Here is a 26391-nt window from a genome sequence, read left to right on the forward strand (position 1 = left end):
GCTAGATGCCATGCTATGTGACCGAGTGAATCATTTTATGTAGCTCGGTCACTGCAGAACGTTCAATCGTGGCGTACTCGCAACGGAAATGACCCACATCATCGTGTTTTGGCTATTCGTGTTCCACCGATGGTCAACGGAATAATTTATTTACGCCCGAGACCAACTCCTCGTTCCACTCGTGACGGGGGGGCAGTGATTAAAGCATTTTGCGTGGAGCACAATATTTGATTATGTTCCTGCCAGTTCCTCTCTCCCCCGGGGCGGATTGGATTGTGGATCGCGTTTCGCGTCATCACCGTCGTCGTCGCCATGGCTGTTCGACACTCCGTACACTCCGAATCTGTAATCGGAACCATCAGGTTCGTGGCGTGAAAGCCCAAATTACGCGCGCAAACCCCTTAGGTAGTTCGAGTGCCCCACCGACGAAGGTGTTTGGCCAAAGTGGAGCTGAATAAATGATATTTTTCTTTTCACGTTTCCTCCCACGGTCCCTCATTTAATCGGTCGTCTCTTTTTCTCGCACTCCCTCGGAGTGAAATTGGCGAACTTTACTCTTCTGGGTGAAGTGCCTCATTCTAACCAACAAGTGGAATGAAAAAAAAAGAAACTCTGGGGTGCTGGTGCTGTGAAGCGGGACGTGAGCTTCGTGCCTCGTATCCGGTTCGGTCAGGCTGGACACGCAATCAGTGGAAGGCACTTCATCGTACGGACGGACCTCAATGGACCTTCCAGCACGTCCATCAAATGGTGTGGATTGTTTCTGGCCTCCTTTTCCGTTTTGTTGCTCCTGCCGGTCCCCAAACAAGCGCTCTTTATGAGGGGGTTCGTTTTTAGTGTGAACGTTTCAATTTGATAGTTCGACATTAATTTTTGCGCCCTCCGTCTCACCATTCGTGTCACGAAATGGTGTTTTTCTTTGTGTAAACGGTTAATGGGCTTGATTATAGGGTTGGCCCGTCTCGAATGCGCCATAAACTCGATGGAAAACAGTGTGAATTTCATTTATTCATGTAAAACGCGTTTTCAGTTGTCGAAACTCTTTTAAAGCTTTTCTACTGGGGAAAATAAAATATCAAGTACAGATGGAGTCCGTTCTAGGAAATTCCGTTAACTGGAAAATGGTCCACGTGGAACGGTATAAAATGTGCCATCCAACGAATGTCGACTTGACAGTAATAAGCTGCCAATATCGTATTCCACGAAGAGAGATCGCACGCCAACATTCACTCGAATGACAGAGTGTCTCTGCGCAGCGAACGCAATGTGGTTCACGCTACTAGGCGTCCGACTGTTGCTAACCAGCAAGAGCTCTTCCTTTATTGTTACTGCTTAACATGTACGCCAACACTTGGAAAGTTCCGGCTGCAGTCCCGGTCAGCCTGGCAACATTATCCTCTGTTTAATGGTGTAGCGGTTCACGAGCAAACTGTTCAACCGGCACCGCAGTCGCCGTCACAGTGGTCACTAGTGGCTTCCTGGTACTAGCAGGTGGTGGTTGATTTAATTAAATATTTTCAATATTTTTCCGTGCACTCCGGCAATGAATGGAGCTTTTGCTGCAACGAGACGGCGATATTGGTGAAGGTGTAGACTAGAACACGAGAGAAGGAATGGAAGTAAATGTAGGTAGTAATATTAATCAGTTTGCAGCTGGGTGTCAATTACGTTATTCACTTTGTGGTGCTGTTTGTCCAAGGGCTTTGATGAATGCGGCAGAGTATTAGTGCATCTAGTGCAAATTTCCGCTTCATTCGTTCGTTGCATAATGTTTAATTTAAACGTAGGAATCCAGTAGAATTCCGTTGCGTTTACTTGCATACACTTTGTTGCTTTGTTTTAAATGAATATGAAAAACTGGATTTTCGGCTAAATCATTAAAACCATCATGAACTTTAGGTACTTCAAAATGCTTTCAAAAGAGGAAAAATCTATCTAAAACTTGACGCAAGTGCCTCGCGAGTACTAATAATGTAACGTTTTAATATCGATTATTATGTTTCTGATAATTGAGTCACTGGCAAGAGTGCATTTTGTTTGTATTATTGTTGTATTAACTTCAAAAGTGCTGTTCGTAGTACAATAACCATAAAATTTTACATTTTTTGTACAATTTTTATGATGATTTTGTGACAAATCGAGCGATTTTTTGGTCTAAATGAAGGAAAGCGGGGCTTTAGCTGTATCGTCCAACAGTTGAGTATGCTGTTGCAGCAAGAATATAATTTAAGTTAAAACATAAAAATAACATATTTTGCGCGATTTATACAACAAATTACAAGAAGCTTACTAGCTTGGTATTTCTATTTTTTTTCCCTCGCAACGTGTCTCTTGGGATTGCATTGCGCACAATTGTCAAGAGCTCTTGTTAACGCTCGGAACAGGAATTGAAAAGTTCATAATTTTGCACACCATTCGCAGGTCCCAATGCCCCTTTGAATATCACCAACGTCCTTTCATTCCATCCATCCAGTAGGTACAGTCGCACCGTAATCCGCCAAGAGGGGAAATAAAGAAAAAAAAAATCTTCCAAAGAAAGCTTCCTTGCACTCGAAAGAAAAGATCTGTTGATGCCGGAAACCAAAAGGGGCGAAGGGGAGGTGGTGGTCTTCTTGAAAGTAAAGCTTCTTAAGACGATTGAAAGAAGCGATTGAGAGACGCATTGCCAATGGCAGCGAGGAGGAAGCTCGCACTATTGTGCAGAGCTGCGCGGTATTCTCTGCCCTCTGTTAGTTCATAAATTATAGTGGCCAGTAATGGAAGTGAGCCTTTGGTTGTTGCATTAAGCCCAGGGAATGCTACCGTGCTATGCTGCTTCCGGAATGCTGAGCAACCGGGGAGGCCAAAGATGGAACTGATTGGTCAACTTTGGTCCTTTGGCCGACGCTTCGAGGCTTCTTTTTCTTAGAACTTTTGGGGCCCTCCCCGCTCCTGTTTCTTAAGGTTCGGGGGAGGATTCGTGCGGAACTGGAACGTGATCGTTTAGCAATGATAATAGCATTAAGGTATTATTTCTCCCCTCCTTTCCCTTTGTTTTACTGGAATCTTTGCCAACATACCCCTGATTAGGGGTGTTCCAGTGCCAGCACCCCACCGTACCGTATGCTGCCATTACCAACAACACCCTAGCCCTAGTATCTTCAGGCACTGAGTGTGTTCGCACGCCCACTCCGTGCGCGGTCTAAGTGAGTGTAATTGTACCATTAGTGAGCCGTTCCGTTGGGCGGGCACGCTACTGACGGAGGCTTTTACCATTACGATTCCATTGCAAAAATGGCGTTTCCGCCTCCTTTTTGCCACTCAACACCTCAAACATCCCAGAAGCGTGCACATACCGGCGCTCTGGCGCTTTCGCAAATCACCACTTAATGACGGATCGCTTGGACGCCACCAACAGTCGCGTTCACCGGCAACAGGCTGCGGCCTGCGGCTCTGACGCGTGGCTTCTGCGAAACCGTCGTTCTCGTTCGTGGACTGCGAGGACGGAGCCGAGGACTTGTACGACAAGCGAACCCAAAGCTCTTTCGACGAAAAAGACGATACCGACAACCGGGGGGTGGGTGGGAAAGCGAAATCCGCTTTTTTCCCACGATGTATTAAGCCGCGTGGCAACGAGTTCCACGTCGATCGGCATCACCGGCGCACCGGCCCGAGGCGAGGACCCCAGCTAAGTAATGAACAGGCATCCGTACGGTGTACGCTCTTGCGAGTGCGCGTGAGAATGCGAACCGTGCAGCGAGAATCAAATATGGCCAACGTAGCTCGCATTCGAATGTGTGGTGTTTCGATCCGAACCCGTGACCGTGGCCAGGCGACAGGGCGTTGTGCTCACGGGAGGAACCGTCGAATGTTGAATTGATTTATGTTTGCACGCCTGGACTGGCTGACAGGTCAGGTGTGGTCTCTGTTCGGTCCGGTTCTGGTTGATTGTTTCTCGTTCTGTTCAACCGCCGGCCGTGTTCGAATGCGAATGCCATTACGGAGCGTGGGAATCAGATTGTCGCGGCGCACCACCACGAAGGATGGAACGCACAGGAACGCAGAGTGGACCGTGTACGTTCTCATCCCCTAGAAGCTTATCTCGTTCGTTAGACTGACCGGCACACGCGGAGCCGTGGAGCTGTTTCGTAGAAAATCTTTCCACGAAGTTAATTCCAGTGTTCCACAGTCGAGGGACTGGGCGCCGAGGGGCGGCTTTTCCTGTGTTCCTAGTGCCACGGACCGATGTTAGGCGTTTGGCCGAGTTTCTCGGTTGGTTTGTTCGCTAGCACTTCCCGCACTCTCCGGTGTAACGGTGGAAAGCTATGGCAATGGCAATGCCGAAACACGTCTATAAATAGCCACCCCCAAAACCTGGCTTCCAATGCCACCCGACCTCCTCTCACCCCTCAATACGAACCAAATAATGTCGAGTAGCTGGAGTGGTGGAGAAGAATTTGTGCTCCTTCGTGCCAGTGCAAGGTCGTATTCGGGGAAATGTTTTTCCTGCTCTATAGAATATTGTGTGGTTGGACGTTCAACGATCCTTCAGCTCACGCAGCTTAACGGGAAGGGGGGAATTTGGCGTGCGATACTGCACGGGAATGCGTCGTACTCTAGTGTTGAAGAGGAAGCCGGTGTATGCAACAGATAACCGGATGTTTGGAACCAAACGATTTGGTTTCTGCAATTTGAAGGAATTTATCGACTCTGGTATCGGAATTTTGAAAGCAACGTGAGGTTTTATGATAAAAATTGCAGCAATATTATGCAATGCTGCTTGCATGTGCATCCAGTCTGTTTGCGGTAGTGAGAACAATTATACGAGGTGATTGTGCTTTCTATTGCTTTTACATTGATTCTCTGCTCTTTCATGACAAAACATCGTTTAACCAACTATTTTTCTATACATATTTCTAGTTTTTTTTCTTTTTCCATTTCCGCTTTACAAAACATAATTGTTCTGTGTTTTGAACCAGGTTTTTTAAATTAACATTTAAATAATGTTTATAATTGTACTTGTTCAATAAGATACCTCTGGCACTGGTGTGGTTGGCAGGATATAAGAATGTGCAGAGAAAAACTCAGCCGGTGAATTCATGTTTAAGTGATGTAGCTGGACAAAGGGTGGACCATATGTCTGATATCGAGATTGAGATCCATAAGTTGGTTCAAATAATGTAAGTGTTTCAGTGCAGAACGTCATTCCATTTTGATCAACTAGCATATGCTTTTTTCTAAAAGTTTACCGTTGTATCTATTGATTTGATTAGCCATTTAGTTGTGTTTTTAATGCTCTGAGTAATGCTGGATTGATTGTTTATTTTATTTACTATCCCGATGAAACCTGTAACGCTTAATTTAAATGTAAATTTCCGTTCCTTTAAGTTCGTTCACGGCTTCTCTCGCGCTGTTGGCATCACATTTCAAAGAACAACAACGAACCAAAAACGATTAAAGGACGTCAGCGGACGTCTTAAAATGGAAAGCGCTGTTTGTTCAGTCGATCACGGATCCCAAACATTGGTTCTGGCAGGCGGTGGACGATGTAGCCGATGCAATGTTCAACCTTCCGCCCGCCCGTTCACCGTTGACGGCCCACCACCACGGGACAAAGGTGTGACAAGCAATAATATCAATCCTTCTCCTCCGATTCCTTTCTCCATCCGCGTGGTAGAACCATTTCGCCCTGCCATTTTGATGAGGTTCGAGTTTTTATCGGGTGTTTGATTTGGATTTGGTCACCTCCCCACCGACTTCCCCCTTGGCCAGCCACCGAAAAAAGGGAAATAAATAATTCAAATTCAAAAGCAAACTAACGAAAGAGTCGAGGCAGCAGCAGTAGCAGGGAAGAAGAAAAAGCGAAACTTCTGCCCGACAGCACAACCCACCTCAAAGGAGCAATCGATCCCTTGTCCAGTTATGAAGCTGGCCAGGCTCAAGTCAGGACACCGAAAATTCAATTTCGTGCCAGGATTTCCCTAGAGTGCGTCGGCATGGTGGGTGGATGTGATGGACAAAAGGAAGAGAGCACTTCCCCTTTTCACCACCGTCGCGTCACCAGCAACAGACACAAAAGTGCGATGAAAGAGGAAGAAGACTTTTGAGGACAGCTACGAAAAAAAAAAACTAAATTGGGAAATGAAAGGGAACTGCTGCCATCTTAGGTGTCCCGGATTACAAGCGGACTGCCTGAGGCCATCGGCCGCCGCTTCCCTTCTCCTGGTACTGATGATTAATAATTCTTTTGCCAACTGTATCATCTCTGCTTTCCAGCAGGAGAATCGGTTACCGGGGCCGGGTCTTTTTACATTCGAAAATCAACATACGGTCGTGTGGTCTCGACTGGACTCTGGTCTGATCCCTGGAATGGCTTCTCTTCGCTACTCGACCAACTGGCTGCAGATAGGCCGATGTGATGGCTACTGAATAGGATAGCATTCCCTTTTTGCTTCAGTTCATCCCAGGGTCCTAAAGTGTGTGACAGGTGAATGAGTTGCGCTCGAGGGGATGGGCCGGACTGGACCGGCACGAGTGCTCGCTCCTTTCGCTCGCTCGCTCGCACATAATGTCACAACATAATCCATCTTCAGCACCTGGCAGCTGCCGGTTGGCTGGCTGGCTGGCTGGCTGTGGCGGGATGAACGAATGTTTGCTTAATCTTTTATCTGCCGCTCATTTATGCAAGCCTCGAGGGGGTCCGGTTTTTATGGCACGGGGGAGCGACTGCTACTTTTCAGGCGAAATGGCTTTCAGCGCACAGTTTGCTGTGATGTGGAGGTTGCTTTCGGGTTAGTAGCAAGGAGGCTCACAGTTTGGAGCATTTGGTAAACATATCCTCAGCATACCTTGATGAAGATTGAATAACATGACATTACCAGGCAATGCAATGTGTGCATTTATGCATTCATCGTCTCATTTATCATTCTTGATGCACATTCGCTTGCAACAGATGAAGTATACTGACGAAAGTATAAGATATTATCGCTTGCAGTGCGGTGCCATTGGCTTGCTGGACGCTTTCACTTGGCGCCTTGCAATATTTATTTCATACACGATAGTAATATTTATTTCGACTGTCAATAATATACCAACAGGCTTTGTCAGTCTACTTAGTTAACAGGAAAAATGGGAGAGCTTATCAGAAATGATCAGAGATTTAATGCATCTTGAATCGATTAATTCCTTTCCATGGCTATTATTTTGTCGCAACAAATTTAAAGTGAAACATTATTGATCATTGCAGAGCCTTATAGTAGTAGGCTTATTATGAAATGAATAAAAATGAAATGAAGGATAATAAATATATCTCTTTCATCTTAACTGTGCACGTACACGATAACAACTTTATTGTAACCTTGCATTAACATTTCGTAACAGTACGGGCCGCCATCATGTTCTAGCAGCCTAACGCCTTGGATGTCAGGTTCTTAATCATCTCTCTGCCAGAAATGTTTTCGCCGACCCACCGAAGAGCTGCCCGGCATTTCCAGCACTGTTTCATATTGTGGTCCAACATGCGAGCCCTGAGCAGCCATATTTCATTAAAAAATCCCCCACGGGTAGGGCCAGCAACGTAACATGCATCTCGACCGCTCCAAAATATGTGATGCCCAGATGTTGCGCTGGAGCTCTGGGGGGGGGGGGGGGCTTCAAGTGCCGTATCTTGCCTCGGTTCTCGGCTCGCACAAGTACACACAACAACATGTGTGATTGCGCGGTGACGCCGCTCCTCGAGAACGGAAGCGGAAGTGACGTTTAACCTTTTTACGTGCAATGCACGGGGGACACCAGAACAACGATAATGGGTGAAGAGAGATGATGGGAAGGGGCAGGATAGTACTTACCGGTGCCCGATGTCGATCCCATGCTGCCACCACCACTCGTACCCACCGTCCCACCCGGTGAGCTGACGGAACCGTGGCTCGAGCACATCCCGGAACTGGCACTGCTACCGGGCCCACCTGGACTGAGGCCCGGACTGTGGCCCATACCACCACTCATACCCATCCCTCCAGCGCCACCACCACCACCACCCATACCACCGTACGGTGAGGTGACGGAGGAAGAGGACGACGAGTGGCCACCGGAGGGCCCTCCGGATGAACCTTCGGCCGATTCCTGGCGTGACAGTGAGAAGCGGCGCGGGTTAAGCCCGAGCCCAGCCACACCGCTCGTCACGTACTGTTGTAGCGAGCTGAAGAAGCTCATCCTGTGTGCTCCTGTGGCCCTCCTGTACTGTTCTACACGTCAACTGTTGTATCTCGTGCTTATCGTCAACGAGCACCACCGGCAGCAGCAGCAGCTTGAGCGTTCTTGGCCGCGAAAGCGAATGTCCTTTTCGCCGTTTGCTGGTTGTGCAGTGCACTCGGTGCGGATCGTGCCTAATGCCCGTTTGGTACTTCAAGTGTCTTCCAACAGTGCCCAAAGAAGAGAGGAAGGAAAGGAAAGCCGGAAACACATAAAACTTGACCCGTTACTGGCGTCAAGACTGGCTGACGGGCTGGTTGGTTGGTTTGGGAACTGTATTTACAAGCTCATGCTCCAAGCACGTGCACTACGATGTTGTGTTGCTCCTTTCGCGTCCGCTTTCTTCTTTCTTTTGTTGTGTCTGTCCTATCGGCTGCTGCTGGTAGTCCGTCGCAGCAGCAGCAGCAGCAGTAGCCGTTCGTAAACAATATCGGTGTCAGATCGGTGTGCAAAGACGGCAGCCTTCTTTGTCTGTCACGTTCCCCGCTTTTTTGTCGATGTGACTCTAGTGCGCGTAACTATGCCGTTGGCTCTGTACTCCGGTTCGGTCCGGAGAATGTTCTACCGAAATGTCTCGTTAGTGGGTTTGCGTTAGTGGTGGTCGGAATGGATTGGCTTTCATTCGTAAAGTTTCCGTTGGTCGAAAGGTAGCTTTTTGGCCGAACAGACACTGGCCGGGAAGCGATTTATGCGAAGCGCGGCGAAGCCCGTTGGCTCGGTGCATTGCAGCCACGTAACGTCGTCGCTAGGCAAGGCGCAAGCTCTCAGTCGCTGTCCCCGTGGTCCAGATGGATTCGATTTCTGCAAAGAAAACATAGAAGGAAAGGAAAAAAGGGGGGGGGGGAATGAGTGCTTAGCAATAAAATTGGAACCCACGTGACTTCTTTATGACAAACTGCGCCCCAACAAACGATCGGTTTGCTTTAGATTCTTAGATGTTTTCTCTGCAGTTTGTTTGTTGTTTGCTTTTTTTTGTGCTGGAAATGTTTGTGATTTATGGTATCGTTTGGTGTGGTGGCGATGCCAAATCAATGCATCGGAATGGCGCCATGGTAGAGCAATAAAAAAGGGGAACAAAGGGACACGGGAAACCAACCATTCGGCCAGACCATTCGGGAAAACTCAATTAAGATCTCAAAATTTGCATTCCACACGCTCTCCGCAATATCTGCAGTCGCCGGTGGTTGGGAAGATGGTTTGATGGTCCACGATGGTATCCATCCGTTTGAGCGCGCTAAAAGGAATCGTGATGTTGCATCAGCAAATGCGGTGGCCACCAAATGCACCGAGTGCAGCGCACGATCTCGCACGGAAATTGGATGCTCATGCTGTACGGTGGTTTGCTTCCGGGAGCATTATTTTTCTTTCTATTTTCCCCCTCTTCAGTTCTGCACTACAACTTCCGGAAATACGACGCACCAAGCACCTGGTGCAAGAGGAAGAGAAGAATTTGAGTTATATGCAGTGGCACCCTCGTCTCGTCCACCTGAAGCGGAAGAGGCGGAACTGTTTGCCGTTATGAATCGGGATTTAAGCTTTTATGAGTGTGATAATGGCCGGAGATGCACACGCAAATGCTTCTACGTTGCGCTAGTGCTGTTATCCGGTCGCTTCACGACACGAGCGGGCGTGATGCAACAATGTTTTTGAGGAACAATTGCGCACCAGCACCAGAACGATCAACAGGAGAGAGTTTGCGTTTGCAGATGGGACCATTGTTACATGCTCCATTGCTTTAATGTGTCGTGCAGACTGTTCGAGACTGTTTATTGAGTGGGTTGCGTGTGAGAAGCATTAAAAGGGAAATAGAAGGAGAAGTAAGTTCCAACAAAATCCAGTAAGATGGCCTAGCATTAGCATAACAAAGCATCATACAATGTGGCGGATTAGTTGGTTGGCTAGTCTTCGTTAGTCGGGGACTAGAGACCTCCTTTGGAAAAAGGCACTTCAGTAGAGCTATTTTCCTGTGGCCATTCCAGAACTGTGCTTACTGTGAATCATGGGAACAGTGTTGTACATACTGGCACTCGTCGGTCAGGTTTAATACCTTGCATGATCGTCGCACAATTGCAACATTTTCCACTCAAGCGTTTTGTGCGAAAAAGCTTCACCATCGAAAGATAATTCGGTAAAGAGGATCATTCGCTAAAACAGAAAGAATCTAAGAGACTAAGGAGAGAATTTACTTTTCTTTGATGTTTGTAGCCATCTTCCTGTCCGCAAAAAAATGCGAGAAACACACAAAAAACACGCCAAGGAAATTCCGGACAAGGACCAGGAGCAGGACCACCATCAGCTACATTCCAGCCCAAGCGCCGGGGTTTGCAGTAGCTCTCGCCTCCCTTTCCTGGAACACCATAAACGCCCCGAAGTAGCTAGGGATGAGGAGATCGCTGGTGCGAATGCGGAAGACATCAAACGTGTTCTGTGTGTTTTGTAGTCCTTTTTGCTCCCCTTGGTGGCACCTACACAAATATGTATGCAAGAAAGTTTACGCATACGTATTGGTCTGTTTAGCTTTTATTATCCTCCTTCCCTGGCTGTCTGCCACTCACTCGTCCCCCCCCCCCCCCCCCCCCCCCCGGGGACCCGTTTTGTGGTTGATAAAGTTAGGAAGGTTTTTGAAAGGTTTCCGAGCGCCCGAGTGTCCCGCAGTTCTGAGTGCAGATGAGGCGCCCATTCTTGCCACCCTTCGCCACTTCGATGGCCTTCTGGCGTTGTGATGACAATGGGCTCGTCAGCCCTCGCACACGCCAGCACATGGTACAGGAATGTGTCGTGATTCGCTAGGCCAAGTGGTGTTCGTGTATGGAACTCCAGGAACATACCAGAGAGAGAGAAAAAGAGCAAGAGACAGAGAGAGCAATTTCTATGTCACCAATGTAAACATACTTAAGCGATCACGATCCGTTGTCGGAGAGACCTTCTCGTCCGCTCTTCATTCCTTTTAGAAAATTTCATTTCATCACCTTGCCCGAAGCTCGAAGCGGCCAACCAGGGAGTAGCAGCAATTGTGAGCAGAATTCCAATTACAAGACCAGACGCTGCCAACGGAAGGTGTGGTTTGAGTGCGTGGCAGTGTGTGCCTGTGCCTGGAGAGAGCGCGAGAAGGGATATTCAATAAATGGGTAAACGGTTCTCAAACTGGTTCTCAGAAGCGCGCGCAGCCACTGGCTGGTAAGTGGGGCAATAAGGTACTGCAGGAAAGCGGACGCGAAGGTGAATTGGGTCGTAAAACCATTTTCAACTAGAACCACCGGGCCCTTTGCCACGACTGGGCTGCTGCTGGCGGAAGACCGGAAAACGAATAAAGAAAATTCGCGCACAATCTCGGTGGCGGCCAGCATCAGCCAGCACCACCATCCATCGCCCTTTTTACTGTGAATGTTTAATGAACGACGAGTTGATTAATTTTCCTCGGTGCACCATCTCAGGACGATCCATCAGACGCGCTGCGATGAGGGTAAAAGGAGTGGTAGGAATCCCTGGCCACAGCTCGCCCTTTTGACGGTTCGGGGTTTTTTTTCCGGAAGTGAAAACAGCGTTCGCTTCTCTTGGTTCTTGGTTGCTGCTGCTGCTGATGATGTGTATGAGCGAGTTTATGCTGGGCACGGAGCAACGGATTTTTCATTTATCCTCATTGTCAGCCTTCCGGTTTGCCAGTGCCACTGTTCTACACCAGCCATTATCTCGGTTGTCTGGTTAGGCAATCTAATGTCTTTATGGCCAGTCTGTTACTATGATTACCCTCGGTTCCTGTTTTTTTTTGGTGAGGGAGGTAAGGTGAGCGAATGACATGGCGCAGACGAGAAAGATGCTCCAAGGAAGGCAGATTATTAAAATGGGAACCGTTTAATAGCAACATGAACAGAAGGAGTCAAAACAGACTTCGAAGCGGACCAATAAAGACGAACCTTGCATCTGTAAAAGGAAAGGTTTCACAAATAAAGCGAACTTTTTACGGTCCAAACAATTATGAAACATTATCCAGCGCGGCCAGAGCGATTGTTAGAACATGCCGTGGCGGAGCTGCGTGTGTGTTTGGCCCGTTTCGCTAATCAACTTGCTTAGGCGTGCCGTTGCGATAATGGAAGCTTTCTCTGGCAATCGCTGCTTCGCGGATTGCGTGCCACGCGGAAGCATTGTACACCAGGAGTCCCCTGTTGCCCGGTTGTGTTAGTGACAACGAATGGCGTGCCTCAATTACGCGTTAATTCCAGAACAAATTGTACAAAAAAGTGGACCGGCAACTCACACAGGGCACAGGGGGAAGGGGATGGTTCGTGGGCACGAGCACGAGCACACGAGGTTCGTGTTTGGAATTAATTTGCACGACACGACGATCCAGCCAACCATCCCGCCGGCCCTTTGAAGACTGCTGATAATGTAAAACAATCATGCAAACTCGTCACGAAAACCACCGGCATGTAACCCTTGGAGCAAATTAAGTCGCATAAAGTTGGGAACGCAAAAAAAAAACCCCAAAAGGAGGCTACAGAGAAGTTAAATATTTCACTTAAATTCGTTTTTAAAGATTCAAAAAACACGAACCATGAGCGCAATTGAATGGAATTGCCAAGTGGGCCGAGTGTCATTGTGGCGCCATTTTGTTACCGCGCCCGGTGCCCATTTGATGAAATTTCACTTTCAGAAGTGACCATCAAATGACAGGAGCCGTGATTCAAGAGGTTAACGAGACGGCACTTGGCAATTGCTTATCACACCAGACGACAATCATTATCATTAGATTCCATTATGGAGGGGCCGCCAGCCGTTGGGCAGCGCGAGCGTGTCTGGCACTCACAATCATCCTCATCTTCCGCAGCGGGTTTGGACACTTCTTTTTTCGTCCCTTGTGTTCGCCATCTTGATGCGCGTTATTGACGTTGGTCCGTTGGTGGAAAAGGAGCCCTATTTGCTTATCCTAGCAGGCCTTCACTCCGTTACTGCTGATCGTGATGGTTGTCGGTCGGTGCCAAGTGCCAAACCAAACTTTTTTTTCCCCCGATTTCGCCGGTTGCTCTGCTTTTCTGCTTTGCGACGGCACTTTTGCCTCCGAAATGGCAATGAAATTAGCGAAGGAAAATTGAAAAGAAGAAGAAAAAAGAAAAGAAAAGCTGACCGCATACCACGGCCATCGGATAGAGAGACCACAAGAAGCGCGTTGCAAGCCCAAAAATGTCTGTTGGATTATTTAGGCCCACGGTGGCCCTCATCTTCATTACGTGCTTTGCTGTCCGGTGTGATCAGACATAACAACGGTGAGGAAAAGCTCGGAGGGAAAAATGCTCCATTGCGTGCCTTGTCAATCAGTCTCGCAGGCCGTGTCCGTCGGATTGATTGGTGAACGCTGCACGCGGTGAGTTTCCTGTTAAAGTAGCTAAACAAATTATATGTTATGCTTTCATTTTGTGGACCCGGTTCGTATTATCATTTCCCTTCCATTTGATTGGCTTTTCTCGGAAAGCAGCTGGGCAGCTCGGGCTGCCTGACTCTCGGAACGGTACGTGAGGGAACGGTCAGACAAGCTGGGATCGAGCTTGAGTTCCGGTTTTGTTTGGTCGGCCAGCGGACCAATTGTGGTGCCAGTGGCAGCTGATTGTGACGGCGGCACCGCACGGTTCGCAGAAGTAAACAAAATAAATCAACTTTCCCTTCCACCGGATTCCACCGGATTGGAGGGTGTCCGTCCGTCACCGAACGGTCGTATGGCCGATGGAATGGCGAAGGATTAATAGTTATTTTACTGATTTGGCCATTTTTCACGCTGCTGGACGCTCCGAACGAATATAGCGTGGAGCGGGAAAAAAAGGATCTTTTCCCCGGACACTCGTCCGAGGACCAGGAACAGAGAAAAAAGAATGAGATGCGGTGGATGAGGTGACTAAATTATGCTCCAATGCTACGACTAAGACGACGACGACGACGACGATGGGGAGATACAAGGATTCGGGCGTTTGGAGCGGTCAGTCGAGCGGTTCGGCACGTTCGCGTGATGTCTGGAGATGGCTGGGCTGCAGCACCTACCATCGCCACTGCGACCTCTCCGGGCACGGCTCGAGACGATCATTATCGGAAGTAATAAAACATCGTATCGAGGCGGAGTGAATTCCCACTCCCGATAGGGGTTTTTCTTTGGCTGTGAAGAAAAAAAGGGGCAGAGCAGGGAATGCGAGAAAAAGTGTCTCGATAAGCAACTCCAAGGAATGGTTGGTCGGTTACAGTTAGGTCGCAAGAGGTTTTCTTATCAACGTTTCGGAGCGCTTCGCCGTGAACACGAGGCCGGAGGTTTTTGGACAACAAACTCTACGTGGATGGAATAAATAATGTTGCTGCTGCTGCTGAGCATTGGTTTCGAGCATTCGTGTCGGCCGCCTCGGTTGGGCACTCGGAATGTACGGGAATGTGGTTTTCGAAATGGTCGTAATGATTTCCGTAGTCGTGTTATTGCATAAATGAAAGAGTTTCCTGGTTTCTTTGTATAATATACCGGGAAACTGTGGGGGAACACGAAGGCGAGGTTAAGGCCCCACAGCATTGTATCAGTGTGTAACAATTTCATGGTCCGCATTTCGTATTTTTGGATCATGAGACGACGGAAAGAATGTACACCTGATTGATGGTTCACTATACTAATTTGAAAGCTACACTTTTGAAAATTAAATGCCAATAGTTTTATTTGATTGTAATACAAACGGCTTGATAGGATAATTATTACAAAGTAGCTGCCTTCATATCAATTAGATTCCATTGGGGATAGTTAGTTCGCCAATATTGCAATCAAAGTTATTGTTGAAGTTTTCAGAGCATATTAATATAAATTACGCATTTATTAGCAGTAAACTACTACTTAGTCTTATGATAAAGTGTTCTTTGCATAGGAGTTTATAAGAATTGAATAGAATATCCTCATCAAGCATGTAGCTGGACAACGAAACGTCTTCGGAAAGATAGAACGGTTGCACCAAAACCATTATTAATGCTTCTGAGAGTTACATTAATAGAAAATAACTTAGAATATGCTTAAAACCTGGGAAGATGTGTTCAAGAAAGTATCCAGCAAAAAAAAAATACAATGCTTAAAAGCAGCAATTTTTGCTGGCAAATCACCTTGCTCACCAATGGCTTAAATGATGAGCGAATGTTGTAGCTTCAATTCTAATTACTTTCATTGAAATGAGATTGGCTCGCTCGTCTTTGAACTAAATGATCAAAGTTAATCTTAAAGCACCCAAAAGTTAATGCCTAATAATAGCTAATTGATGGTGAAAATTGAGGGAATCCTTGTGAGCATCAATCACCATTTATTTTGCCACGATCGTACACCGAAAACCCCGCCATTCAATGGACATGGAAATGTGTATCCTCTGCAACCCATCGCGAGAACGCGCTTCACGCTGCTTCAAATCCGGCGTGTACCAGAAGTAACGCTTCACGCTTCTTGCTGGACGCCTTCTTTGCTTCTTGGCAACCAGCTCGGACCAGCCTTTGCTCTTGTTACGCTTTGATCGATATCCCTCCAATGGCTCCAACGCTTCCCACATTTCCCTTTCCATCTCTCCATTCCGTTCCCTTTGAAACTCTAGACTGCCGGCTGCCAGCTCACATCCGGTGGTGGGAAAAGTTTTGAAGCCGTTTCGCGTCCCTTCCCCAAACCCAACCACATGCCTAACCAACGCGGGAAAGAAAAGTTTCAACAAACCCGTAGACAGAGGCAGGCGCCACTAGTCAAGCCAGCACCAGCACCTGCTGCCAGCAGCGGACTGACGGGACTGGGGATGGACTTTGTAGCCAACCGAGTGGTTGCCTGCCACCCTGTGCTAATCATAATCGTGATGATGCTATCGATTAGCAACAAGTTGCGATATGCAAACTGCGATGGTTGGTGGTGCTCAAGAAAGCGTTTTCGATGATAGCAAATACTACGCAGTAGGCCAGTGGCGGCCTGAACACCATGAACCGCTGAAGCCCCCCGAAAGCTGCTTCGAGGTTTCGTAAAATCGGAAAAAGGTAAAATCCGGACCCACCCCGTCTCAAAAACCCCTTCGTTAGGGGATGCGGATCATTTCGGGTTTCGGGTTCGCGATACTTCCGCTGGATCGAAACCGGTTGAATTTGTCACCGAATTTCCGGGTGATTGAAATCAGATTATCGGTGGGTGAACTACCCCTACCACCTCAACGCGCGGTAGATATCGGAGACTTTCGCAAGAAATTTTTCGCATCTAGGGGCACGGAGCACGTGCAAGCGAATGGAAGTGAGAAAGATAAATACCCTTTCACGAACGGGGGTGTGCGATCCCTTCGCCTCTCAACCCCCTCGCTCTCACAGACAAACTGACAGACCGACGCGTGGCCATGGAGGCGCAATAAATCTCAGCAACAGATCTTGGCTGACCGAGGTACCGGTATCGGTCCGAAACTGGGCCAGCAAAGTTTCGCTTGAATCGGAACGCACGTCAGATTCTTTCCCCAAAAAAAAGCGGCAAGTTTTTTGAAAAAAGTATACCGAGCGAAGGCCGGTGACCGGCCGGCACTGGCACTGGTGCTTCTTTTTGGCCTCTTCAGCCAGGCCGGCCTACCGTTCCCGGCTGTTTCGTGACGCAACAAAATAAGATAAACATTGCGAGCAACTTCTCTTCATTCGAGCGGATTCGTCGGTCCGGGGCGATGCGCACTTGCACCGGATCGTCTTGGTGGGGCGGGCTGCTGCTGTTAATTGAAGTTTTTGATTACATTTGTGGCACGGTCTCGTTGCTGGTGTTGAGTGGAAAGTGCCGAGCGGTCAATGCCACGCTCCGGGTCCAGAGTTCTTCTTGGTTGGATCGATTCTGGAAAGTTCATTGGCGTCACTTTTTTTTTTATCAGCGAGCGATGGTTTAGGGAGGGAGGGGTGTTTTTTGGAGCTGTACAACATACGTCAATGTTTTGCTTTTCTGCTGGCGCAAGCAAAAGTTTTCTTATTTCAGGCAATAGCTGGAACAAGCGGTACGTTACATGAGATCTTTTACCCACCATACCCAGTATGCACCTTTGGAGTTGCGTTGAAAGTAATCTGATACACGTGATGCTGGCCACATACAAGTATTAATAAGACGAAAACAAGAAAAATGGTGAACAAAAAATGAAAAAAAAACCAGTGCAGAACCGATAAACTCAAAATTTACAAAAGTCGTTCTCCATTGAATTAGGAACCAAATCCTTTTTTTATTTTTTAACATTCAATCTCCATTTCTATTACGGGGTCGTAATCACAAAAGTCTGTATTTTTTCTACCTCATAAAGTTAGCAAAAATTGAGGAATTGAAAGTTTCCAAAAAAACTGAAAAACTTAAACGAAACGTTTGCTCTTGGAAAAGAGAATAAAAAATACAAAAGAATGGTTTCCAACACCTTTTTAAAACAGCTCTGTAAAAAGCAAACGTAGCATTTATTTCAATAATTTCAAACATTCCCGAGTAGAAGGAGAACATGTTTTTTTTGCGCTTGGAAAGTTAATTTCGATGACAACCATAGCCATCCCATAGTCTGACTAAGAGGAGTTCGTTGCAATATTCCATCAAACGGCTCGATACTTCCATGGAATCTGACACAAACGCTTCTCGCTTTGATTCATGATCATCATATATGCTAGTCAAGTCGGGTGTAGGACCCCAGAAACATGAAGTGAATCATACACCGCATCCGAGTAGGCATCGATAGGTGCTACCAACGAGCGCCTCTTGACAGCCAAAACTGTTGCTATCCCCTTCGCTGTTGCTGCTTTGACACCCGTCCATCAGCTTGCGGATGGATGGGATCCCTCCCATTCGAGTTGCCTACAGGTGCTGCACTTATTTATGCATGCGATGCGATGATACGGCACCGGCCATGCTAGAAGGACGAAACGATATGCAGTGCCACTTGCGCACCCGAGCATCACCTCGAGCGTTTTTTGCATGTTTCTGTCACTGACATAAAAACGCGATGCCAACGGTTCATTAGGATGCAACTGATCTCGAGGAAGCACCGGGCTGCGGCTAGTTTTTAAATATTCAAACGCTTGTGAGCAGTGCAATCGTTTGGACGGTCATCTCGGCAGCTTTTGATGAGCAGCAACAGCAGCAGCCCGTCAATATGGTTTATGATGAGCTGGTTCAGAAATCACACCAGCTTTGCCCAATAACCTGTTGGCTAACTGCGTCATTTGTTTTTATTCTCTTTCCCTTTTACTGGCTATCGATTGCATTATCGCACCGCACTGCTCATGTCTTTGTTGTGTACATATTTGCGCCAGTAATGGATTCTCTAATAGGAGCGAACACAAAGACACGCAAACACGTACCATCATAAACCTTTGATCGATCGCGTATTTGTGTTTGGTTCCGCCAGCTCCCTCTCCGAAAAGGGTGCCTTTTATCATCCCCATCAGCAGTAGGAGCAGCAGAAGCAGCGGCCAGGAGAATGGCATGGACAGAAGAGTCTTTTATGGACAATCGAAATTATCGATAAGCTGATAATGCGACGCCGGAAATGAGGGCGGCAATATGGATTCATCAAGCAGCATATGTCATGCCTGATATGCGTCCCAGACACACACAAGCACACAGATTCAGTTTGCAGTCACCGGGCGAATTGGTAATACGATAGATAAGTCTTGAGTGAACGCCATACGTCATTGGTTTGGCCCAGAAAAAAAAAAAACGGGTCCATGATTTACCGCGGTTTGTAACCTGACATCCTGCTTTCGCTCACCGCGACGTCCAACGCGTCCTTCCCTAATGATAACCTAATTCCACAGTCGCGAACATCATTCACATGATGGCAATGATGGCTTATGATGGCTCATGATGGCTGCCGCCACGCCATGCCATACCATGATCATGTTCTCGGACGTCATGAATATTGATGAATCAGCGCTCCGGTAGATGATAATGGGGCTCGCGGGCCATAGCTTGGTAATCTATGCTTTGTTTGGGAAGTGTACTGTTTTCCTTTCCTGCGTGTGGGCACACGGTTTGAGCTGGAGAACAATGTTTGGAGGAAACATTGGCTGTTTATTATGCGATTCATAGAGAGATAGAGAGAGAGGGAGAGCGATTCCGTAGAATGTGTGCAAACGCTTATGTTTTCTTCTAATAGCATAATTTTAATTAATTTAATTATATTTTATAAGCTCACGGTGCTGCCGTCAGCGGTGCTGATGATGACACGGCCAGCGCAGAGTACGCACACTGTTCGATCTGGGAGAACGATTGTTTCAAGGCTCCCGGAGAAGCGACAATCCAGGCACGGAACCGAGCGAACAGAACGGGCATCAAATATTCATTCCGGCCCGCATACAAACACGGTTCGCATGTGGCCGGGGGTAATGGCGAATGGCAATCGATAACCGAAGCAGGAGAGGAGCTCGCAGTTACCGGCCCGTACGGCCCCCGGTTACCCGGGAGTTCCGGAGTGAATTATACAGCATAAAGCCTCTAATTATGGTGCCTTAGCTGCCGGGTGCGGAGGAAGGTTTGGCGCATTTGGTTTCTTCGACTGGCGACGGTCTGCAGCTCACGCACCGTACCCAGAAGCAACAGATGGCTGGACTCTCGTGGCATGGCCGGTGGCGTCTGCTCTCCTGCTTCCTCTGCTCTGTGTGGCTAGCGAGGTGTGCAATTTCAGACGCAAAACCTGAAAGGGACATCCGGTACAACCGAAGCCGAAACCGAAGCCGAAGCTTCCTCCGCGACTAATGACCTTCTCGATCAGGCGAATCCAGGGCAGGGCAGTGCGTAGACGAGGTGGTGACGCGGCGAGGCGGCGGGGGAGATGTGGGAAATGGTTTCAATTTCAGGCGCTTTCCTCGCTGTACACACCCAGCTGCATCGCGGCGCAGTCAACAGGCGGCTTAATTCCCACCCATTACCGGGCTTAATTAATTAACGAGAAGGAAAAAGAGAGAGAGGGAGGCGAGGCATCCAGAGCAGAGGCTGTTCAGAGCATTTACCATGTGCCTGACATCGTTTCTTTGGCCGTATTTCTTTGTTGTCGGGCTGGTCTCTCTCTCTGGTTGTTTTTTGCCCGGAACACACGCCGAAATAGAGGGGTTTGAATTTCGTTCGATAACATGAGCTACCAGGCGTCTCCATCGTGCGCTCGTCTGTCGTTGTTGGGTGCATCTCGTGCACGGAGGATGATTTTCTATCCTCTCTGCACTGCGTACAGGTATCTGGTAAATGGAAATCCAAAAGTCCATCTCGTGACGACCCAAAAAGGTCCCTCCAGGGCGCAAGGGGGCTTTCTTCAATTACCGGCAGCAGCAGCAGCAGCAGCAGGAGCAGCAAGAGTACTGAGCCTGAGCCTCCGGTACTCTTACATGCGGAAGTGAAATTGATTGGCAATGTGGGCTTTTTTTTACTATCTCCCATACGTTTGCTTCCCTCTGCGCACATCCTTCACGTACTATCAACTGGCACGAAATCGAAACGGCTTCGAAACGGAATGATGGGTTCCGTTCAAATGGAAGGGAAATGGAAGGGGAACGGCCTGGCTCTCTCTCTCTCTCTGGTTTGCTGGTTTGTGATCGATTCGAGTGAGATCGATTCGTAGCAAGGTATCCCGAGTGAAATGGTTGCTAGTTCCGTACACGTGGTGGCTGTGGACAAATTTTCCCACCAGCAGTAGCAGCACCAGCGGCATCAGCGCGTACAGCCAGGAAATTGGAATTGGAAGCTTGAGAACCGGGCGGGGGGCCCCCGGCTGGTATAAGTGAGGTGCGGCTAATTGGAAAAAACGAACCACCGGGAGTGTGAAGTGTGTAAGCGAAATCCGATCATCTCGGAACTTTTCGCATCGTTCCTGTGGCCACCTTCAACTCCTTCTTGTGGAGCCGACTCCAGTAGCGATCTGTCTCTTCGCACGTTCGGTCTGAAAGGCATTTCGTGTTAAGCTCTACCGCTGGTTTTGGTGCCATAATATATTGAATGCTTGCTCCTTTTAGCTGTCATTCCTTGAGTAAACGACCAGTTGAAGACGGAGGGAGAGGGTGACGGTGGCCAAAACAATGACAAAGAACATTCAATCTCTCACTGGCTGGCTGGCTGGCTGGCTGGCTGTCTGACGTTGATCTTAGCGAGTTCAGATCGCACCACGGAAAACACTCAATCCATCCGGGGTTGAGGCCGGGCGGGTTCACGTTCACCTTCCGGTAAAGCCGTGCTCAAGCGACGCTCGTTGCCAAAACGATGATGACGGAAACCGTTTGGCAAATGTGGGAAAAGTTTTCGGTCCCCCTTCCTCCGTTCCAACTCCACTCCAACCGAGGTGGCGTTCAATTTTGCGGTGAAACGAGAAGCATTTTTCCGGGAAAATGGCTCCATCGACCACCACAAACCAGCAGCAGTACCAGTGCCAGTGTGTGGTAGAGTATTGTAACCCGGGAGCAGGCGAACGGCGAAAAATGGTAACGTCGAAAAATGTGAAAAACTTGTCGGAAAACATTTGTCGACGCTCTGAGTTCGCTCGGTTTGGTGTGGTTCGTTTTCCGGGTCTCTGGCATCCCCGGGAAGCACGTTTCCCTGCTGGGCGCCTTCGCGTTCCGTACCGTGCCTCAAAAGGTTTTACGCAATTTTCATACAGATTTTCCCATCTGTTCCCTGCTTTCGCAATTGAAATTTGCAAGAAATCGGTGGCGAGGGAATGCGAAAAGGGGCGCGGCGTGAGTGCGCGAACGTCCTTGCTTTGGTTGTGGCCCAGTGTGGACCACTTTTTGACAGGGACAAAATGGAATTCCGGTCGCTGCCTATTGTCTTTGGCTGCATTTGCTTCTGCTTCGGTTGGTTGCCTGGAGTCGGGGGTATTTCCACCATCCTCCTTCGAAGCTTCCCCTTCTTTGTTTCCGTTTCGTTTTCACCGTAGTTGCGACACTACGCGAACGGGGAAACGTCGTTTGGCTAATGGTTTGATTCAGTTACGCCGAGCGCGCGCGGGCGTGTATGTGGTCTGTTTGCACACCCCCTTCAACGCCGTGTGCGGGGGAATGGCTGCTCAAGAATGCATCAGTACTGGGAATGGTATTGTAGTGCCTAAGAGCGGCTTGGCATGCTATGTAGTGCCATGTAAGTGGAAAACACATTCACATTTCTCTTTTTTCTGTTACGCTTTCCAAAACGAAACGAGCTGGTGGAGATGACAACCCCTTACCACTTTCACCCTTAGAACGGAGGGATGAATGTCCGCTGTTAATAGGCATCACTTGGCTAACTATAGCAATCGCTTCGCGGACACAACGGCTACCACTTTAAACGTCGTCTGTCAAGGATACACATATCATATACGTACACACAGATCGGCTACCAGGACAGCTCCACCAGTGTCCAGTGTTGATTTAGCAGCAGAAGAGAACGAAGAACGTGCTGTTCTTTCGTTTCGCAGGATGTGTCCAGTTTCGTAGCGCTCCAGTCACTCCAGGCTACTAGTTTCCTGCACGACTCGAACACCACAGCAGCAGCAGCAGCACACGTTGACAGTGATGGACATGAAGGGACATTCAACAGATTGTGAAACACTTGAGCAACGCACACACAGTAGCATCGATAGTGCTCGCGACACTACTTACAGTGCACACACACTAGCTCACAAGCACAAAACACGCACGCACTGGCACGCACGATTTACAACGTACAACGCTTCAGAGTAGTACTAGTTTTGCCTCACGTTTCCTGGTCGAAAACACCAACCCCAAAACAGTTACACTACAGTGTTGAGCACGGAACTAGAGTAAACGAAAGCTGAAATTGATATCACGTATCAGACTGGTGAAAGGGGGTTGAGCGGGAAATGTTAACTGCTTCTTGCACCTACGCACTGTAGCAGTTCTTGAAGCACTGTAACACACGCCCACACGCAAACACAGCGCAACAGCGAGTTCCACCGACCGTCGTGACACCTTCCTGGATAATTGTCTCCACTCGAGGTGCTTCTAACTAGTCGAGCTTATCACACGATTTACCACAACACACAACACCACAGCACAGCACACACAGAGCGACATCGCCGGTGCCTCTGATGTTACTCTGTTAACGCCCAAGACAGCTTTAAGGTTGATCACGGCAGGCTACGCAGATGTGTTGTAAGCTTCCTTGGCCAACAAACACACTTACAACGGGAACACCACCAGGAGCTTCGTTTTAAAGGTGAGATCCACTACCAAGCCGTCTTTAAAGAGTCTTCAGTCGTTAGGGCGACGTATCGGACTGATGGGCTGATGTATCGAAACACTCCCTGAATATCTGACGAACACGGGGACACGTTGATGTTGTCACCGATAGACTCCTCTCTCTAGGGAGAGAGAGGGAGAGAGAAAAAGAGATAATGGGGAACACACCTGGTACCTTTGGTACCGTTTGGTAGGGCTTGGTAAGGCTCGAGTTCGGTCGAAGGTACTACTGCGAGCAAACCATCACTGGCCACGGTCAACACACTACTGAGCGCGAACCGTGCGGGACGAATTTTATCACCGACCGACCGTCCGACCAACGGACCGACCAACCGACAGGGATATACTAACCGATAACACGGTCCCTAGAGCCATGGTGTGCGTGAGGTCGGTACCGTTTGTGGGAGTGGGAATTCGCTTCTCTCTCTCTCTCTCTTTGCTCTGCTCTGCTCTCTGGTCTGTGGAGATGAGCGAGATGTTTTGGGAGGTGGGATGAAGCCCGTGTCCTTTCTCGAAACGGGGGAATGTTGTTGACAAACGTGTTGAGCGTGCTTCTGCTGAGTTCCTTTGACCCTGTTTTTGCCTTTTTCCCCCCTTTCGGTTGTAATTCTGTCAAAGGACAACAGCGATGTCCTTTGCAACGGATTGGTTTCCACAAATATTCTTCCACATTTCTGGATTGTTGGTTGGTTGCTTTTTACATTATTTTTGTAAAAACATTCTGGACAACCGATTGGGAAAAGTATAAAGTAGAATTTCTCGTTGGTTTTAAGAGTCCAATGACAACCGAAAGCCAACGCCAAACTGCTCCTGGAAGTTTGTCAAGAGGAAGTATAATAAAGTTGTGATGGCAAGCCCAGCAGCAGGAGTCGCCATTCTAAGGGCACTTCAGGTTTTCATAACTGCTCTGAGTATCTAGCCAGGCCAGGTCGTCTAGCACCACTATCAAGTTACTTCCTGCAAGTGCTCTTTTCCGCGAACTGACCTTTCCGCTTTATTAGATTCCGCTCCGGCCACCGAGGAGCTCGACCCTCGGCGCCAGTCCGCTGCGAGGCACAGTGTTCATCTGAGTGTCCTTTTTCATGAGTGTTCTATCAAATGGCGAGTGAGCGGGGACGGTGAAAGTGTCGGTCCTCCCATTTTCCTGTGGAACTCACGGCATGGCACCGCACGGCAGGCTCGCCTTATCACCACGGGGAAAGTAGGTCGAATGTAACAGCAAGAACGAACTTTATTCTATTTTCTACTCCACCCAGCGATGGAGACGGGCTCGATCGACCATAACCTCACTTTCATCATTCCCTGGTTTGGGTGGCCAGATCGATACGATGGCGATGGCGATTGGTAAAGGTTCCTGTGCCTTGTGGCCGTTATCGGCAAAAGGACAAGAGCGCAGCACCAAGCTCGGTGGCCAAACCTGCGGAAAACATTTCACCATTGCATGGGTGTGTGCATGTGAGTGAGCTTGGCACGAATTATTCGGAAGTAAATCACGGTGTGGCCAGAGAAAAACCAACAATTGCAACTAACCACCGGAACGGAACGGAACGAGGGGGGAGTTTACCACTCTGCTACCGTCAAACAAACGCGCCCGTGCCCGCCCTCTCTCGGCGTGTCCTGAAGCGTAGCGTACCTTGTGCAAAGTTGCGAGCTTAGTGTAGTACCGCGTTCGCGTCCGAGCGTGTAAGACGCGATAAAAGATGCTTCGAAGGCGCCACATAAAATAAATGCTCCCCCCCTGAAATCTCCCAGCTTCACAGAAAGCAGCGCTTCAGTGTCCGGGGAGGGAATGGTTTATGTTCGCTTCGGCGAATTTCAATGGGAGGTGAGATGCTGCGAGAAGCTTTCCATTTCTTTTTCCTATTTTTTTTAATCAAAAGCTTTCATTTTATTTTTTTATGCCAATTGTGAAGTACGTTATGAATAAAGGGAGAGCAGCGCGATGGCATGCTGGCCGGTCAATGGTGAAAAGCAAACTCTTTTTTCGGTGCACTGTCCTCCAGTGATTTAAAAGGATTTCGAACAGAACGCGAGACATCACTCGCGATAAAGAGTGGCAGTTTCCATTTAAGCAGTGAACAACCATTGAACCCTGTTTGATGTGATGTGTAGGGAGCATTTAAATACTAATCTAGTGAGATTGTGGTGCAGCTCTTTCGCCGGCAAGCAGTTGAATGATTGATTGATAGACAACCAATACGGAACCGCATATTTCAGTTTAATAATGCAAAGCCAGCAGACTGCATGAGCAGCAAGCTCGCAGCACACGTCATCACTGTCATCACAGTAGCTAGTAGGCGGGGTTGAGATAGCTGCCACGCTTTGCTATAAATCGGTTAAAAATCTAGTTTGCTTTGGTGTACTCATGCCTCGGAATCATAGTACACAAAGGTTGCAAAGTGTCTACTCATCAAACTCAGTCGCGGTCGGGTTTTCTCTGTAAAATAGCTGTCGCGTAGTGAAAGGTTCGGACCGAATTTGAACTAAAGTGTTACAAGCACTGGCACCGGTGTGGAACGTGGTGGCCAAGCGCCACAGGAAAACCAGATTGCTAGAAGTGAGTACGTCGTTCCCGGCTGCCCGTTGATGGAAAATGTGTGTCACCCGTCTCTAGCATTCCCGGTTACCTTCTCCGCTGCCATATGTGTCCACAGAGAGACGTCGTCGTCCGCTGAGGGCTGCACCGGGTTTCCTCCGGTTTGTGGTACCCAATTTAATCGAAAGTAAAATTGCACTCGGCTTTGGAGTGCACAATGCTCCCTCCCTGGGAAGTGGAATGCAGGCAGTTGGGTGGCCTCCGTGCTGCATAAATTAAAATTAAATTAACATTTCCCCCTATTTAATCAAGCCAAAACCAACCAACTAACGTACCAAGTTCTCCTTCCAGAGCTCCGGAACGAACCGTAAACCAACGGGACACGAGAAATTGCTTCACTCATTTCGCGGAATTCGTGCTTCAGGTGGGTCGCGCGCGGATGG

At 48.3% G+C, this 26391-nt stretch overlaps 1 protein-coding gene across 1 annotated transcript in view; it reads right to left on the minus strand.

The window, feature by feature from the left end:
- LOC126577746 (BAI1-associated protein 3) overlaps positions 1-23650 on the minus strand; it is a 66426-nt gene extending 42776 nt beyond the window's left edge. Inside the window, exons 1-3 of the mRNA XM_050239618.1 lie at positions 23581-23650; positions 22536-22984; positions 7827-9030 (exon numbers count right to left, since the gene is read on the minus strand). Coding sequence (XP_050095575.1) covers positions 7827-8190 — 364 coding nt within the window. The 5' untranslated portion in view covers positions 8191-9030; positions 22536-22984; positions 23581-23650. The remainder of the gene's footprint in view (positions 1-7826; positions 9031-22535; positions 22985-23580) is intronic.
- Between the last annotated feature and the right edge of the window lie 2741 nt (positions 23651-26391).

This window comes from Anopheles aquasalis, chromosome 3 (genome assembly GCF_943734665.1).
Source record: "Anopheles aquasalis chromosome 3, idAnoAquaMG_Q_19, whole genome shotgun sequence".
NCBI lineage: Eukaryota > Metazoa > Arthropoda > Insecta > Diptera > Culicidae > Anopheles > Anopheles aquasalis.